Source organism: Nanorana parkeri, unplaced genomic scaffold (assembly GCF_000935625.1).
Source record: "Nanorana parkeri isolate BGI_ZX_2015 unplaced genomic scaffold, ASM93562v1 scaffold89, whole genome shotgun sequence".
NCBI lineage: Eukaryota > Metazoa > Chordata > Amphibia > Anura > Dicroglossidae > Nanorana > Nanorana parkeri.
The window spans coordinates 1,582,432-1,594,632 of NW_017306357.1; the positions used below are offsets into that span (position 1 = coordinate 1,582,432).

The 12,201-nt window shown below is 43.0% G+C and overlaps 1 protein-coding gene across 1 annotated transcript in view; it reads right to left on the bottom strand.

Annotated features, from left to right (window-relative positions):
* Positions 1 to 12,201, bottom strand: part of NRDC (nardilysin convertase) — a 48,700-nt gene that overhangs the window by 33,993 nt on the left and 2,506 nt on the right. Inside the window, exons 2-9 of the mRNA XM_018552502.1 lie at positions 10,938 to 11,172; positions 7,722 to 7,803; positions 6,389 to 6,542; positions 4,561 to 4,634; positions 4,362 to 4,457; positions 2,757 to 2,879; positions 2,603 to 2,660; positions 173 to 246 (exon numbers count right to left, since the gene is read on the bottom strand). Coding sequence (XP_018408004.1) covers positions 173 to 246; positions 2,603 to 2,660; positions 2,757 to 2,879; positions 4,362 to 4,457; positions 4,561 to 4,634; positions 6,389 to 6,542; positions 7,722 to 7,803; positions 10,938 to 11,172 — 896 coding nt within the window. The remainder of the gene's footprint in view (positions 1 to 172; positions 247 to 2,602; positions 2,661 to 2,756; positions 2,880 to 4,361; positions 4,458 to 4,560; positions 4,635 to 6,388; positions 6,543 to 7,721; positions 7,804 to 10,937; positions 11,173 to 12,201) is intronic.

Sequence of the window (12,201 nt, forward strand, 5' to 3'; positions counted from 1 at the left end):
TTCTTTATGAGAGCTGCAGCTCTCATATCCGCATCGGGCTGGAAGTGTAACCCATTGTGGGTATGACTAAAAGATTTTGGCTGGAGTTCTGCTTTAAGCAGTTAAAAGTGCTCTGCATGACATGGGCTAGAACTAGAATTTGCAGAAAAAAACATCAACGATCAATGCCTACCTCTATACAAGGCATTGAAGCCAGGGGTGTCAAATGGTTCAGTCAGGTGGCTAAAATCAGGCTTTTGTAAACCGCTAAAAGGGATAAAGACATTATAAAGCGGTTCAAGAGGATCTTAAGTTTGCTTCGACACAAAACAAATAAAAAGCATAAAGTTCAAGAAAACGAGCAAAATGTAAAACTATATGCAAGTAACATCAGCCAACTTCGTACAAGCAATGCTTAAAAAACAGTCAGGCGGGCAAACATATACAGAACAATAATATCAGGGGTAGGCAAACTCCAGCCCTCCAGCTATGGTGCAACTACAAATCCCATTAGGTATTGCAAGAGTCTGACAGCCACAGATATGACTCCAAGAGACCGATGCATGATGGGATTTGTAGTTTCATCACAGCTAGAGGGCCAGAGATTTACCCCTGATCTATATGGTGGGCATTCTGTTGCATACAGTTTAAGTCAAATCTGTCCATCTATTCAGAGATAAAACAGTGCCAGCAACAGGCAATGCACAGCAACAGTTCTTCCCAAGTGAACACAGAGCCAGCATTGTTGAAAGTTTCATGATGCAATTGTATTTCTTCATAGCAAATGCAGGATAAAAACCTTAACGACACTCATGCATTTCAGCCAATCCTGGTCTAAGTTGTAGCTAAGTGCGCAAGGATTTCCATATCTTACATACCCACCCACCAAACATGGTGGGTAGGGGGCAAGGATAATTGAAACGTCGAACCGAATATCACACATTCTTTGAGGAACCTTGTCGCTGTCACACAACACTTTTTTGTAATACCACTTCATTCTGTGCTGTACTTGAAGCAGAACTGCAAACCACATTCACAATGTCACTTAAAGCCCAAATTAAGTTTCAGTTTAAAGTACAGTAATACCTTGGTTTACAAGTAACTTGGTTTGAGAGCGTTTTACAAGACAAGCAAACATTTCTGAAAAATGTTGCCTTGATATACAAGCAAATGTCTTGCAATAAGAGCAAAATTTTGTAGAAAAGCGCCACCCGAATAAGGCTGTAGCAGTGCGAGCGATGAGTCTGTTTAACGACAACGCAATGTCACATTGGATAGATTCCTTGCTAAGGTTTTCATGAAATGAAAAAGATTCCGTTGAGCCAAGAGATAGCAGTGATTCCGTTAGTGATAGTGAAAGTCGTCCTACACAATAATCCTCCTCTCTCTTGTCCCCCTCACACCAGCCACATAGGTACCTGTAATTGGTTTATTTGTCTTTATATTTTGAATTATATATTATAGTACAGTACTGTATTGTAATCCTTTTTATATGAATATTTTTGGGTTGTGGAACGAATCATCTGAGTTTCCATTATTCGCTATGGGGAAATTCGCTTTGATATACAAGCGCTTTGGATTACAAGGAACGAATCATCTGAATTTCCATTATTTCCTATGGGGAAATTCGCTTTGATATACAAGCGCTTTGGATTACAAGCATGCTTCCGGAACGAATTATGCTCGTAAACCAAGGTATTACTGTACATCTCACCATTTGCAGCCAAATTGCTTTATATTTGTTACATATTCCCAGTCACAAAGCATAACTACTGACTGCAAATGTGGAACTACACTTTAAAATCAGCTATTTACATTTCAGGTGCATCTGAACAAAAGCAAAGTCTAAAGCTGCCCATACACCTATAGATGATCTGCAGATTTTCGATGGTCAGATGGAAAAAGTGCCACAGATTCCTCCATCTACTCTAAGGCCTGGTTCACACCTGTATGTTTTGTAGCGCGTTCAACGCTCTACGAACGCTCTACAAAACGCTCAAACATGAAAATCCCATTGTTTTCTATGGGTATGGTTGACACCTTGCCGTATTTCAACCCGTCTGAACACGCTACAAAACGGCCTACGCCTGAAAAGGTACATGAGCTTCTTTGCGGCGTTTTTGTCGCGCGTTTCCATTGGGATACAGCCAAATAGCCCTCGGAAATGCGCGTTTGTCGCGTGTTTTTTTTACCGCGAATCACGGTAGAAACGCGCATATTCAATACGCCTAGGTGTGAACCCAGCCTAAACTGTGTTGATGGAGGAATCTCCCACTGGGCCAAGCTTCAGTATCTTGCTAGTCGGCCCCACTGGCTGTCAAAACACCTGAACAATGCCGGCATCCAATCAGATTGTTCAGGTGTTTTGAGTGAGGGGAAAATCTCTCTAATAAAGCACCGGATCGAGGTAAAAAAAACGCACCAGGGGTTCTAATCACTTCCTACTCGAAATAAAAATTACTTTTTTTTTTTTTAAACAGTTTTAGGAAATCTACTTTAAGACCTGCAATGAGCTTGGAGCTGTATATAATTATTAGTTAATTAACCACTAAACGTAAAGTCAATCAGAACACAAACAAGGCCATTTACACTATATTACACCCATTTATTTCTGAGTACATACTTGGATGGAATCATAGAGAAGATCTCTCGCACCCATTCTTCTAGAGTATCCAGGGTCTCTACAGAACAAAAAAAAAAGAAGACAATATTTCCTTCACCTCATTAACTTAGCCAGAAGTCACACACATATCAGTCATGCGTCTATCAGCACATACCATTAGACTGTACAGCCAGGGTCATGTAATGGGCAGAGTAGTAGGTTCTGTAGAATTCTCTGAGGCGAGCATGTGTGTCTACATTCTTTTCTTGAGGTTCATACTTCAGCGTTTGTGCATTTCCTGCAAACACGAGAAATAAAACGTCACATAAAATGGATGTCTTAAGTTAGGTGGAACTGCTCTAGCTTTGTAAAGATACATTTTCTTCATTTCTAGAAGCAATACAATAGGAGAGAGAGAGAGAGAGAGATCCCAAAGAAAGTTTGTTTGCGCATGAGCAATGTTAAATCGTACGAATTTTGACGTACGGAAACGCCACCAACCTTGCGAAATAAGTACGATCGACAGAAGTTCTCTAGCGTACTGGAACAACAAATGTCGTGTGATTGTATAGTATTTGTGGTTGCAGACTGCCCCTCAACCTTACGAATAATCGGACGAAAACGCGATCGCAAATGAAATTCGGCCGATATTTGTAAGGTGTATGGGCACCTTTAGCGTTTGGGGGGCAAAGAAAAGGTAGCGGGGCATTTACCGTAATGCAGATAATGTATTAGGGTAAAAAACGAATAGCCTTTAATACCACTTTAAGTGTGTGCTGAAAGTCATATACTGTAGAGAGACCAATGTGAGTGGTGGAGGTAGTATCTCACTGGCAGGCTGAATCACCATGCATTAAAACAAGGAGTTGCAATTTCCAGAGATCATTTAAATCAGTGGTTCTCTATCTGAGTAACCTCAGGACCCACATTTGTTCTTGGACATTAAGTCACCACCCAAGTCGCACTGCAATGGAACACATGGCATTAGGGTACTGTGCTTTCCTGTTGCGGACATACAAAATGCGGGTGGGAGGTGCGTTTGGGGTACCATTCAAATGAATGGCAATGCAACACACCTCCCACACCCCAGAATGCACGGTAGGTGCGATTGCGTGTTACATTGCGCTAATCGCACGGTACTGTCTGATTAACGCACTGTACTAGTGTGAACGGGCCCTCAAAAACAATGAAATACATACACAACCACAGACAATCTCTCTCACACACACCAAAAATGTTAACATTTTCTAAAATTATTTTTAAGGTCCATCCAGTCTTCCTACCTTACGAGAAAATGGAGTGGATCCTTATCCTGGGGTCCAGTGTGCGTAGTGTGGCGGAGCGCCATTCATATTTGCATTGGTTGTATAACTCCCTTTTGCGCCCTGTAGAGGTGCCAGGAGCCAGAATGTGATGTCACTCTGGTATAGGCACCTCTATAGGACATGTGAGGGAGCTGTAAGCAATGCATGTATGGATGGAGCTCCCTCGCAGCCACAGCCTCATCCCACCTCAAGCTGACACTCGGCGTCCGGGCAGCATATTTTGAATGGCTGCTTGGCATGAGAACTGACAGTGCTGCACTAGGGGGAGGCAGAGGAGCCTCTCACCTAGAAAAGTGGAAGGCATGCGAAGACCCACTAAACACGGGGTCGCGACCCACCAGTTGAGAACCAAGGCTTTAAATACTATGAGATTTAAAGTTACAAATATAACATACCACCTACTACTAATTTCCATCAGTGAAGTGCTGCACCATATGAGAATGTTTTGAACTCACCCCAGAAGAATTTGCCCATTGGATGACCAGGTTTTGCCAAACTCCCGAAAAGCATCTCCTTACGATTAGAGTCTGAAGGTCGAGCAAGCTCATATTCTGAAGTAATCACAAAGAATTTTTATTTTTTGGTATATAGTAAGCTTACTGGTGGACAAAAGAAAAACATTCACAATGGCAAAATATAGATAACCAATCTTACCGCTATCCACGGCCTGCACTTCACGGTCAATGGCATCCCGGACCATCAGTGGTGAAATGAAGAACTGTGCCCATCTGAGGAGACACGTGGCATGTAAGGGTCTAAACAATGATATACTTTAAAAACTTCTAGATTCAGAACATATTACCAATTATTTTACCTTCTACTCTTGCAATGGTCATGAAGGTGATGTGCAGCTCCTAATCATATACCTTAACCCCTTCATGACTGAGGCCCTTTTTTAATTTTTTGCACCCATGTTATATTCCACATTTTAGGCCTGAAAATGACTTAAAACCGCCCAACATTATATATTTTCTGAATGCCAAGACCCTATAGAATAAAATGGTGGTAGTTGCAAATTTTTATGTTGCGCAATATTAGCGCAACTCCTTATTAAACCCCAACATTTATTGAAAAATTTAATTTAATGCCCCAAAACACAACAAAATACCAATTTTTTAAATTACATATAAAAGATGAGGTTACAACGAGTAAAATGATACCCAACATGCATAGGTTACAAATTGCGTGCGTCCGTGAAACGGCGAAAAACTGCAGTACCCCAAAAAGTCAATAGAAGACGCTTTAAAAGCCCCCACAGGTCATCAATTTAGAGATACAACAAAATACTGGCCCTAGAATTATTGCTCTCACTCCGGCGTGCGCGGCGATACCCAACATGTGTAGCGCGTTCGTCGTTTTCATACGTAGGCGCACCCGACGCGTGTTTACGTGGCGACGCGCGTGCTCGCGGGGGACTTTAAAAATTTTTTTTATTATTATATTGATTTTATTTAATTTTTATTGAAAAAGCTTTTTTTTTTTTTTTTAACTTTACTTTGACTGCTATCACATAGAGGGGCTTACAAGCCCCCCCCATGTGATAGCAGATGGTGGTGACAGGTACTCTTTAAGGTGATGCTGGGGGTCCAAAAGACCCCCAGTGTCACCTTTACACTGGAAATAAGCTATTGAAGTGCAGATCGCACGTGTCCCCTTCTTCGGGACACAGAAGTGATCTGGCGACAGGTAAGTCGCCAGGATCGCTTCTGTTGTAAAGCCGACAGTCGGCTCTACAAGTTTAAACAGAGTCCCGGCGGCAAAAGTCACCGGGAGTCTGTTTAAACAGCCCCGATGCTGGCGACGTACACTGTACGTCGTCAGTCACGAAGGGGTTAAAAATATTGTGTTTGTACCGAACCTTTCCTTTACATTATGCTGTTTAACAACAGACTAGCAGCAAAGGTTCTCTTCAGGGCAGAATTATACTCTTAACGTTTAACTCCAGGCAGATACAACACACAAATAAATGAAAATAGTGTAAGTTACTGAATTTGACCTGGTACAGAGTTCAGACTGGGGGAGACAGAAGCAGTACAAGGAGCCAAGTATTTGTGCTGCAGTGCAAGCTCCTGATAGAAGGAGAAAGCAAAATGACAGAGAGATAAGCTCATCTGTCTTCTGCTTCTCCTTTCACTGTCCAGTTACAGGGTGGGGGTGGGAAAGAGACAAAGAGACCTACACATGCTACCGAACTGGAGCAGTGAGAAATCAGGTTGCCTGCCCTGACAGACAGATCTGTGCTGTGTGGCAGAGGAGTTTAATCTCAGAATGCAAACTTTTTTTTTTGGAACTGCTCCCATATATGTATTTTATTTGTGTATTTAGCCGTGTACATGGAATCCAGCTCATATCATCCCATGTTACTGACCAGCTTTCTTCCAAAGACAAACACTCAATCTACTACATTGTTGAGATTATCACCTTAAAAAGAACGACACGAATTTAAAAAGAAGTGTGCCAAGAAGGGTTAACGAAAACATACCGATCCAAAGCTTCTTTGAAATGTTTCCGCTGTACATCAAACTGGAAGATGGTGCGTTCACAGTCAGTGGAGGCGTTGTCACTTCCGCCTTGTTTTTTAAGGAAAGCATCAAACCCATTCTCATCTGGGTATTTCTCACTGCCCATGAACACCACTGCAAAACGATACAAACCGAAGCTGTATGAATGCCATCGTGCCAAAAACTCCTTAAGTGACAGCGTCACCAGGAAACCATATTTACTACTTTGCCAACTACATCTGGCTGGGGATGCTAACCAAGGTAGTAGTATTGTGCAGGAAAAAAAGAATAAAAAAAGAGTCAGCAGTGAGCTTTTGCTGCTCAGACTAATAGTTCCAGCTAATGCACAGGGAAGGAGAGTTGCTCGCTCTCCCCCTTCCTCTCTCCTCATCCAGTCACAAAATGCCATGTCTTCTTTTCACTGAACACAAGGCTTACTGTGAATGGGCGAGAGGAGAGATCCCGTGGTTGACCCACCCCTGCCCTCATCTATTTAGAGAAAGTGACGCAGCGGACATTAGTATTGTGCAGGAATAGAACTACATTTTTTAGCATTCCCAGCCGCCCTCCTGACATAGTTGGCAAAGCAAATCCTCAAACATAGTTTTTCTGAACCAATCACAATTTAAAAATAACTTTTTTTCCCCTGGAGTTTCACTTTAAAATATTAAATCCCCGGCATCTTGTAAAATAAGCCGATTAATACATTTCCAGTGGACAATGACACTTCGCTTTCCAGGTTTGTCAGATGCCTGGGCACTGTAGTAACTTCCACTGCATGCTATGTCACTAACATTTCCTGTAGTGATGTAGCAGTGGGGTAAACCACAACAAACAGCAGGGGACCATGTATCCAACACACCGGAAGTGTCAGATACCAGTGGAGGCCGAAGAGTTGCAAGAAAAGCAAAGAGCTGACTGGAAAAGTGTTATTGATCTTATTTCATAGAATGCATGTAATTGAATGTCTAGTGACAAGGTTTCTTTTAAAGGGACGCTCCAGTAACTGTAAAAAAACGAACCCTTGGAATGTGGCTACCCCCGCACTGCAAGCTTTACCTGCTTGTTTTTCTCCAGGGGCCTGAAAAAAGATAAACTCACCTTACCCTCGGTCCTGCGGCAGTCAGCGCTCACCTCTCTCTCCCCCTCTGCTGTAGCGGCAGAATGTGCCTCGGCGCCCTCACGTCTAATGCACCTGCACTAGCTTTTAGAAGGTTGTGAGGATACTTTCCCTATTGATTCATTCTGTCTTACCACCAATATACCAACATATGTGGGTAACCTACATAAACCAATGCAACGCACAAAACTTACTATGTTCCAAGAAGTGTGCCAATCCCGGCAGGTCCTCCGGATCACTGAAACTTCCTACTCCAATGCAAAGTGCAGCTGCAGACTAAAGAGAAAGAAGCAAAGCAAGAGTTTTCAGCAAAGCTTATGGCATGTGTCCCAGGAACCTGCAGAAATCAAAATCCCTCAAGAACCCAGTGTTCTATCAAAAGCTCCAACTCGTTGAAATCTCCAACTACCTCACTGCCGGGTACTTTGCAAGTTGGAGATTTCAACCAGACGGCGTTAGACTGCAAGACACAAAGACTGCCGGAGCTCTGTACAGCTGCATTTAAACAATATTCAGCAGGTGGCAAACTCAGCGAATATTCTGAAAACGCTATGCGCGCATTCGCACCACAACTGTACATAGCTCCAGTCTTTCTGAGCACCGGAAGTGAGGTAGTTGGAGATTGACAAGTTGGAGCTTTTGATAGAACACACAGCAATTAAAATGTCACAGTATAGCCAAACAAACACAGTATATATGTACAGTAAATACAGTAAAGATTTATAATTTGGATAGAGCAGGGATTGGCATCGGTGTTCCATTGGGGAGATATACCTTCACTTCCTGTCCTGTAGCATACAGCGTACAACAATAAAACCTGAAAGCCTTCAAATCCTTCCCTACTCCACCCAAAACAAAAAAAAATTTTGGATTTAGATAAACTTTTATATTGTAAAGCAAAAATCACCCCACCACTAAAAGACAACCCAAATCAGTGATCCCAAAGCTGGAATTACAGAAAAGGTACATTGCAAGAAGACAGTAGTTGATTCACCTGGGTAAATTTATTATGTACACCTACAGTCTTGGCAAAAATATGTTGTAGAGCATAGAATAGGTAGGGAAGGTAGTTTTTCTCAAAAGGTTTGAGGGCCGGTTAACACCCCAAAGTCCATGTTCCAGTGTGTTCGGCCTCTGGAACGCAAGCCAGCCAGCTCCCTGCGTTCAGGGGTGGGAGGGGGCGTGGCGGTGCATTGAAGTCAATGGCACCGCAGCGTGATCGGCCGCACCCGGAACGCAGGCACATTGCCTGCGTTCCAGTGCAGTGCGATCTGCAAAAATACTGAAAGCACTATTTTTGCAGATCGCACTGGACCGGAACGCAAGCACTAAAGTGCCTGCATTCCGGGTGCGGCCGATCGGCGTGGCTGCGGTGCCATTGACTTCAATGCACCGCCACGCCCCCTCCCGCCCCTGAACGCAGGGAGCTGGCTGGCTTGCGTTCCAGAGGCCGAAAGCACTGAAAGGCGGACTTTGTGGTGTGAACCGGCCCTGGGGGCAGACATATGAAACTGGTGTCTTTTGGCCTGAAGTGGCCTTTATACTTAAAGTTGTGTAAAAAAGAAAATAATAATAATAATAACAACAATACACACTCATATAATTCTATGGTTTTAAGTAGGGATGCACCTATACCGGTTTTTCAGTATCGAGTACAGATACTTATTTTTACGGTACTCGCTGATACCAAATACCGATAACGGCAACCGTGAGTCCGGCTTCCTGATTGCCTGGGAAGCCGGTGTCCTCTCGGAAGAACACTGGCTTCACTTCCCTTGTGACACTGCGAGGCAGCCTGGCTTCCTGACCAGTGACATCAAACTGTTAGCAGGACTTTTACATCTTCACCGCATACCCGTCAGGATGCCAGCCGCCTCTGACAAGCTGGAGCACAGCATAGCTTTCCCATACGGTGACTTACTGTATTACACATTTTGATCAGAGATACTGGGCTGTGCGGTGAGGAGATAGAACTACAAGCTATTTGTGTTATTGTGCATTATTTATAAAGAAGCCGACTGCAGCGAGTGCGAATAGATTGTTATTTTGTTCACAATACCGATTACTCAACCCAGAGGATTATTTCTCTACAAGTTCTTACTTTTTATCAGAACGTTGTTACAATATATTACACAAGACATTTATATCAGAAACACGGTTGGATACATTGTTTTGGCTGACTGCATACTGACATACTGATGTGGACTATAGTGGAGGCATTTTTTGTATTATAGGAATCATTGGATTTTTGCAAGAAGTTTGTTGTGCGTGCTGACTGACATCTCAGACATTTTTTATTGTAGTTTGGATTATTGAAGAATTCATACAATTCAGTTTAGCTGCTGCAGTTACAATTCTAGTTTTTCATTTTTCCTTAATTGCGCTGCAGGAATCCTCACTCAACATTTGTTTTTACAAATGTTCACACCTCCTATCGTGTTCTTAGAACATCAGCATATGTCTTGACATATTCCATTTGACTAAAGCATATCTAAACCCAAAAACAAAATTGAAAAATATATATACTGCAGATTACTGGGACTTGGATGAGATTGTTCCATTCTCTCTTTATTTCCATCTGGTAACCCTGTGAATACCACACTTCCTAACTTTCAAATGTAGTTAACAGAACACAGATAATAGTTTTTTTTCTTTCAGTTAAGCTCACAAGGATGAAGACCCTGCATTCCTTTCAAGATCAACAGGTATTTTCTGTACTAAGGCCCCTTTTGCACAGGGGCCGTCCTTTCCGATTCGTAGTGGATCTGTGCGCAGATCCCCTGCTGATAAGAGCAGAACTCTTGTGACATCTGTGTCTGTTCAGTTTTTTCCGCCATATTGCAACGGATGAAAATAAAAAAAACTTAGCTGTACGGACCCATTTTAGATCTATGTGGAGTCCGGACGTAAGAGGACAAGTGTCCATTTACATCAGATTACCACTGATTCATCACAATCAGGACAGACAGGTTGCTTTTTTTTTTTTTTTTAATTACTTTTTTTCAGTACGTAGACAGTCGGGAGTAAACTGATGTAGATGGACACACGTCCGTTTACATCCAGCTATCTATTGAGTTATATTGGGTTTCTGATCAGCTCCAACTGAAAATCGAACGGGACCGCCCATGTGAAAGGGGCCTTTACTATACTAAATTTTGTTCTTGGTAGTTTTACCTATCCATTAAAGACATAGTTCTCCTTTAAGGTGACCAATGTAACTGCTAGGCTAAAAACCAGGGTATGTTAATGACACTCAATAGAACTGAAGAAGTTGTTTGGATAAAAAACATTACAGATCAAGTACAGTTGAATGTGACTTACCAGCTATACAAGGACCTGGATAGATGAGAAACTCCTAAACATAAATCACATATAAACAGACTATCAGTGACATAATAACAGAACAATACCAGCTTCTCTGTACAGCCTTTCTTGTCTCTTGCATGCAAACTGTCCGATTCCTCATTTTCATCGTCCTCCTCATCACCTTCAGAGTCCCCTTCTTCCTCACTGTCTTCCTCCGAGTCATCTTCTTCTTCTTCATCATCATCATCGTCTTCATCAGAACAATCAGAGTCAGTGTGACCGGCAGCTGCCATATCAGAGATCAGCAGAACCCTAAGGCCGCTCTCAAGCTGTATAAACCTGAAGGGAGAGTCACAATTGGGTTAGTTGATTGGTCTCTGTGAGTTACTGCACCCTGCTCCTATTAAATAAAGATTTGATGGGTTTTCATGTTAAAGTAAATATCTAAATAGCTATTTCCCATAAAGGCCTCATTCAAATTGTTGTGGTATGTTACCTTACGGATCTAAGGACAGCCGTGCAGCTGGCAAGACATGCTAGGGCTTGTAGTTTTACAACAGATAAGAGATCTGCTAGTTGCCTGTCCTAGGTTTATAACATAGAAAGTCCATGGTCCCATCGCACTCCTAACCGCAAAAATCCCTTCAGGAAATGGGTGCTGCGGCAGTCAACGGGTGGCAGCCGTAACAATCATGAACAGAAGAAGAGACACCGGCACTCCAGATTTAGTAGGCAAAAAAAAGTATATTTATTGACGTGCATCATAGTAACAAACAACGAACGTTTCGGGGTCGCAAGGGATCCCCTTCATCAGGCAAAGCATACCAAAGCCTTTGCCTACTTCTGCCTACTAAATCTGGAGTGCCGGTGTCTCTGCTTCTGTTCTAGGTTTATAACACACACATTAAAAAGGAGAACTATGAGGTGTGTGAAAATCACTCTCCCTCATAGTTCGAGCCGACGTGTGACAATGAAAAGCTGTCACAGGTCGGCTCAATAAATCGGGAAGTGAGCGAACACATACCGTCGCTCGCTCACTTCTCAATCATATCCCTGCAGAGAGCCGTGACTGTCACTCACAGCTCCCAGCAGGGATTCCCCCCTCCGATCCTCCACCGCTGGCTGGAGGAACGGACGGGGGAGGGGGCGGGTACAGCTGGCTCAACTTCTAGATAGGCAGAGGCAGCTGTCAGAGGCAGAGAGAGAGAGAGAGAGAGAGAGAGAAAAGGGAGGCAGAGAGAGAAAAGGGAGGCAGAGAGAGAGAAAGGGAGGCAGAGAGAGAGAAAGGGAGGCAGAGAGAGAGAAAGGGAGGCAGAGAGAGAGAGAGGGAGGCAGAGAGAGAGAGGGAGGGAGAGAGAGAGAGAAAGG